Here is a 6,000-nt window from a genome sequence, read left to right on the forward strand (position 1 = left end):
GACCACCAAGGTTTCTCCACCAGACTACCAAGGATTGTCTAATGTCCCCCTCCCAGGCAAAGGTATAAAGGTTTGTCTTTTTTTTTTTTTTATTAAACACTATAAAAAGTATATATTTATCTGCCTCCACAGACCCACAATAACTCCCCCCCCCATATACACACACACCCACTGCTCCCCCACACATACACAAACTACTGTCCCTCTCCCATACTACAACCCCTATCCCAGAAGATCCCTGGAAAGTTGACAAACTGTTCTAAAACAGGTTGACTGCTTACTCTAGGAGGGTACCACGTCACTTCTGGCACCATAACCACTACAGAGTGCTATAGTGGTATTGTGCTTGGATTGTTTATTTAAATAATTTACCATTGCCCCTCCCAAGATTAGGTTCTGGGTCTGCCCCTGACTGGGAAACATTTCTGTTGAACAGGGGCCCAGTATATGCTGCAGCGCTGTACATATATACTACTTAGAAATTTTTTTGGCTTGGGGCACCTTGGAAAAATATTGAAATATTAAGGGCACCTTGAGCCTAAAAAAGATTGGGAACCACTGGGTTAACTACTTAAAAAATATATATATATTTTTTTTTAAATGCTACACTTGTCCAGGACTTCAAAGCTCATCCCACTTGTGCTGCCACAATATTAAAGGTACACTCCAAACCTCTAAAGCACATTAGCTTGCTGAAAAGCTTTGTTTGAAGAGTCTTTTTCTAGAAATGCCCTTTTTATAAATTGACTTTGTTACAGCGCTAGCACTGGAGTGTCCCTTTAATGAAATTGAATTTAGGGCAAGTAAAACTTTTGTTATTACACACATGCGATTTTATTGTTGCACTTGCTCTTTTTTTGTATGCGGGGAATCAATTTGTCATTGTTTCCCTGCCTCTTGGCATCCTTTGCTCTTTTTTGTTTGCAAGTGTAATGAGTTTACACATTTTCTCATGCACGGCTAGTTCTATTTCATGGGAGCGAGAGGCTGAAGAAACTCCCCTAGGTGAGGGAATGTAGTAATGTAATAAACTTATAAACTTTCCGTGTTCTATTTTAGCTTGTGTTGCTGGTTTAAAAAATGGTGCATGTCCCTTTAAGATACTGCCCCTTTACCATTGTCAATGAAGACTGCTGTATGCGAGAAATTGTTGTTTTCTTTTTTCTTTCTTTTTTTTTTTTTCTTTTTTTTTTTTTCTTTCTCTTCCTCTCTTCCCCAATAGACTTTACTTTTTTTTTTTTTTTTTAAATAGAAAACTGTTCTAAGTGAATGGGTTCCTATGTCTGCCTGCCAGCTTGTGGATGTGCATTATGTTGCACGTGAGCAGCAGCTATTTCTATGCTTCTGTATAAGAAGCATTTGACTGACTACATGCTAAACAGCTGTGCATGTGCCATGTCCTCAATTCATCTGTAAGAGAAGTGGTCAAATCGCGATCAAGCTACAAGAAGTAGTTAGAAGATTTAAGAGTAGGTATATCGGGCTACTGTTAGTAGGCAGTCTAAATGCTGGACCAGCGTAGATGAGCATAAGTAAAGTACAGGCTCACTACAGGTTTAAAAATAAGTAGATCTTTAAAAAAAAAAAAAAAAAAAGTTCCCTTTATATATTTACGTTCTATGGGGTTTTTTTTTTTCCTTCACCCTCATTGTAGAGCTTCTCTTGAGCAAATTAATGACCGTTCACTATTAAAGTCAGATGAAATTTAAATTTCTTTTTACAAAAGCACAGCCTTCGCTTGTGGATTTTTAAAATTTTCTTTTAATGGTTTGGTGAGTCGTGTACTTGTAAGCATTACTATATATTTTTTTTTTTTTTTTAACTGCATGACTAAATTGTATGAAGTCTTTTGGAATACCACTTACATTCTTTTCCTTTATCTTCAAGGTACAACAGAATAGCCCGGGAATGGACTCAGAAGTATGCTATGTGATGCTTACCTTGAAGTCTAAATAACCTGCATTATAGCTGGAATAAACTTTAAATTACTGTTTTCCCCCTCCCTTTCAGACCTCATCTACTTACCTCCCCCTTACACTTTTTGTTTTTGTCCCCCTCCCCTTCCTCCCCCCCCCTTCCCCCACCCCCAAATTTTTGTGCTGCCTCCCTTCATGCACATGCTCTCATGGGCAGACGTTTAGTTCAGCATTTGGACACAAACTGCTCTAGACTGTCAAGTAGTTGCCAGAATACAATTGCCCAAGATTCATAATCTTCAAATGGAGCATGTCTTGTGTGTGTGTGTGGCGCCAAGGTCTTCACTTTAAGTTGGTTATGAGACTAAACCCATCTTTCATATTTTACTGAAATCGTGAAGATTAGTGCTTTTTGTTGGAGGGAGGGGGGAAATATTTTAGGCCATTTAAAAGAAAAAACAAAACTCAACTGTCTAGCATCGTAGGATGCAGAAATGATAAATTGCTATGACTATGTGGATATTTTGGTCAAACCTTCCAGTGTTAGACATTTGAGATTTCATGATGTACTTTATGCTCATAACTGATGGTTTGGGTGGAGAGTTGGTGTTTAAAATGTATAGCAGCGGAACAGAAAACAAATGTGATGTATTTTATGCATGTCAATAAACATGACAAATTGGAAGGTGATACCCCATTTAAATAGGATCAAAAGATTTTTTTTTTTTGTTTGTTTAAAATTTTTTTATTTTTTTTTGAAGATGAGCTATTAGTTAATCTATCTTCCAAAACACTGTTAATATAGCACTGAAATAAATGATGCAAGCGTCAATGGATGACTGATCAACTAATAGCTCTGTTAGAATTTTTTTTCTTCAATAAAGTTGCATAAACCAATGTGTTAGCTGCCTGACTTAATCAATGTTTGCAACATTTTCTTTGTACATTCAACAAATTTGTGTGTATATAAAGTTTTGGAATTTTGTTATGTTTGAAATCAAATGATGTAAAGTTCCAGAGAACAAACATATTTTCCGATGTTCATTTAAAGTTGATCAGCTTAGTAAATTCAGAATCCAACAACTGTCTAGAATGGGCAGCAGTTCCAACATCTAGTATTGGACACAGGGCTGGGGAAAGTAAAGAGGCTTTACAGACTTGAGAAATTAAGTTTTTATTAGATCAAGATATGAGACATTCTTTGGGTCTGTCCTTTTGATACATCTAGTACACTCAGCAGATTCATTCTTGGATAATTTTGAGCCATCCACATGCTGCCCTACAGTCTGACTCTGAGGGCTGATGGTTAACGTTCATTTGGGCGTACTAACTCTACACAACCCAGTCCTGCTAGCTGTGACATGTGGGAGTGTTGTCGTCGTAAAGCTTGTTTAAAGTGATTATTTTTATTTTCCCTTTTATGTGGGATGTTCATTAGATTTGAAAGGATAATTTGCTCTGCTGTTTACAAAAACTTATTTTAGTGCAAACAAAGTTTAATCTCTAGGTGACTTATCATGAATGAATAAAGCAGTACTGTCATTTTTATTTTTTATTTTTTTTTCATTTCACAATAAAAAGCTGTCTGTGCCATTTAGTTCTTCCCTTTTTGTTCAATCGTGGACACTAGCCTTCTCTGCTCACCAGTTTCTATGCTTATGGGGGGGCATTTGAAACAATTTGTGATAGATCTTTGTGCCTGCAAAAGGTGAGTGTGGACCTCTTTTTGGTTAGTATCACTTTTCTTTTTTCTTTTTTTTTTTCATAGAATTTTATTTTGCTAAATATGTAAACAAAAATCACACCTGGATGAGCTGCAATGTTGTGGTTTTGTGTGGGTAGTTTTTGTTTTTTGTTTTGTGGGAGCATTGCTCCCCCCCCAATGTGTAACATGCCTTAAATATCTTTCCATGGTGGCTTTTTTTTTTTTCCCCCCCTCCCATATCTCAGTATTGTTCAAATGGCGAACACATACAACTGTTTGTACATCTTTTGATTTGATATACAAAAAAGTTTAATCTCCCACATGCCTACCGCATATTAATGTACTATTTAATCTAAACAAATACTAGATGAATGTGGTATCATGGCCTTTTGTAAATCAAATGTTTGCAATCACAATTAAACAAATTCCCCTATTTATGATTGTGTCAATTAATATAGCTCTATATTGTTGCGTTCCTTCTAAGTTCTAAGCATGATCTAGGTTAATGAAAATAAGTATTTAAATTTATTTGGCTATGGTCTAAGGATCAGTTGGCAATTGGCTATAGGTTTTACCTGTTTGGGGTGTTTGTGTTTTTTATTTTTGGGTTGTTTTTTTTCTGTTAAGTCTTATTAAACTCCAGTCTATACAAAGAGAAAATGTGCTTTAATGTAGGATATTTTGGATGCAGCCATAATAAAGACATTCCATAATTTAAAATCAAGCTTATGCTTGACTTACTAGGAATGTTCTGTTCATTGGTGTTTTTGATTGCCCTAGTGTAAATTTTTAGTAGTAGATTACGTTTTGTCTAAACAGACGCATAGCAAATAATTGCGGTTGTTGCTGTTTGTTACATTGTGTACTACAAGTGAGTGGTTATTTGTGTATTCAAATTTAAACATGTAAAAAAAAAAGAAGAAAAATTAACTCTGGTCAATGCAGGTGTTTAGGAGAAACTAGATTTTACATAAAGTGGGATCTGTCAGCATTTCTGTACAGAACCATGTCTTTCTATGCAGCCTGTTGAGTTTTTTCTAAATGCTTCATACTCTAAACTGTAGTGACCAAAATTAAAGATACCACTTAGAAACTTTAGTTTTTCTGTGGTTTTATGGCTCATTTTCATAAAATTATAAATGGATGTTAGGAAGAAAATTGAATGCAGAATGTATGACAACACACGATTAAATTTTTATTTTAAATGAAGTTCTAAACGGACCATGCTAAAGCATATTTCATAACTTCTCCGTATTTATGTTCGTACAGAGTCTAGAAACGTCACAATTTTAGCTTTGCTGTATATTTTCATTCCTTGGTTGCTTCTAACTAACAAGTTTAATTAATCTACTCAACAGTGTCTTTTGGATTCGGATAAGGGCTATTACCTGGCCGTTCTAGCCATTTAATATGATTTTCTTGAAACCTTTTTTTTTTTTTTTTGCAGACCTGTCTGTTCTTTTTAAATGCACTTGAAATATATAGGCTTAGTTATCCTGGGGGGAAAAAGATTGTGCTGACTACTAAGTTTAAGTATATCACTGATGTATATTTTGTGTGTGTGTGTTTTTTTTTTCCTTTTAAATCAGTCTACCCCTACCTCTTGCCATCATCCCCAGATTGACCTGCTGCGCTCCCCCCCCCCCCATATTGACTAAACCCCAGTTGTTGACTAAATCCTGGCACTTTAAAAAATAAATAATATTTAAATAAAATAAATATTGGCCATCAAGCATACTCCACTCACATTGCCGCTGTCAGTATGCAACCCTGGAGTCCAGCCTCTGGCACTGTTCACACCCTGTGACAAAGTGGATTGTCCCGCTACTCCCTGAAACCCTGTAAAGGTGGAGCACATTGACGTCACGTTGGAATATGGTGTTGCGTATCTCCGTGCATCTCCAGGTCCACCCCTGTCCAGCTATCTTAACACTGACACTGATGTGGGGTCTCTCTGGAGGTCTCCCTTCCTGCTCCCTCACCCGCAGTTTAGTGGTGCCGGAATATGATGGCACCCGGCATCACTACAGCGGGAGCAGGAAGACTGAGCTCCGTCGCTGCAGCCATCTTCCTCTTCACCCGGCCGGGTAAATGTTAGCAGAGTAGGCACCTGCAATATGGGAAGAGCAACTGCCTACTTTGCCTTAGTAAGCATGGCAAACACATGGCTCGTTGGGCCGCAAGTTTGACATGCTTGCTGTGGACTGTTACAGCTACAATGTTAGTGCCAGACATGACATGGAGTAAATTTGCTACCCGATTGCATTACGACAACAATGTTAAATTCTTCTTAAATACTTTATCACATCATTTATATTGACAGTCTGATCTCCTGAGATAAGAATGGCTTTCTTTGAAATAGTACAACTTAAATCTACA

At 36.9% G+C, this 6,000-nt stretch overlaps 1 protein-coding gene across 2 annotated transcripts in view; it reads left to right on the plus strand.

Annotated features, from left to right (window-relative positions):
* UBE2D3 (ubiquitin conjugating enzyme E2 D3) overlaps positions 1-3,482 on the plus strand; it is a 38,333-nt gene extending 34,851 nt beyond the window's left edge. For both annotated transcript variants that reach the window (XM_063458560.1, XM_063458561.1), the window contains one exon: positions 1,888-3,482. Coding sequence is in view for 1 of the 2 variants with exons in the window: in XM_063458561.1 (XP_063314631.1) it covers positions 1,888-1,933 (46 nt within the window). In the remaining variant the exon portion in view is untranslated. The remainder of the gene's footprint in view (positions 1-1,887) is intronic.
* Positions 3,483-6,000: the final 2,518 nt, after the last annotated feature.

Source organism: Pelobates fuscus, chromosome 6 (genome assembly GCF_036172605.1).
Source record: "Pelobates fuscus isolate aPelFus1 chromosome 6, aPelFus1.pri, whole genome shotgun sequence".
Taxonomy (NCBI): Eukaryota; Metazoa; Chordata; class Amphibia; order Anura; family Pelobatidae; genus Pelobates; species Pelobates fuscus.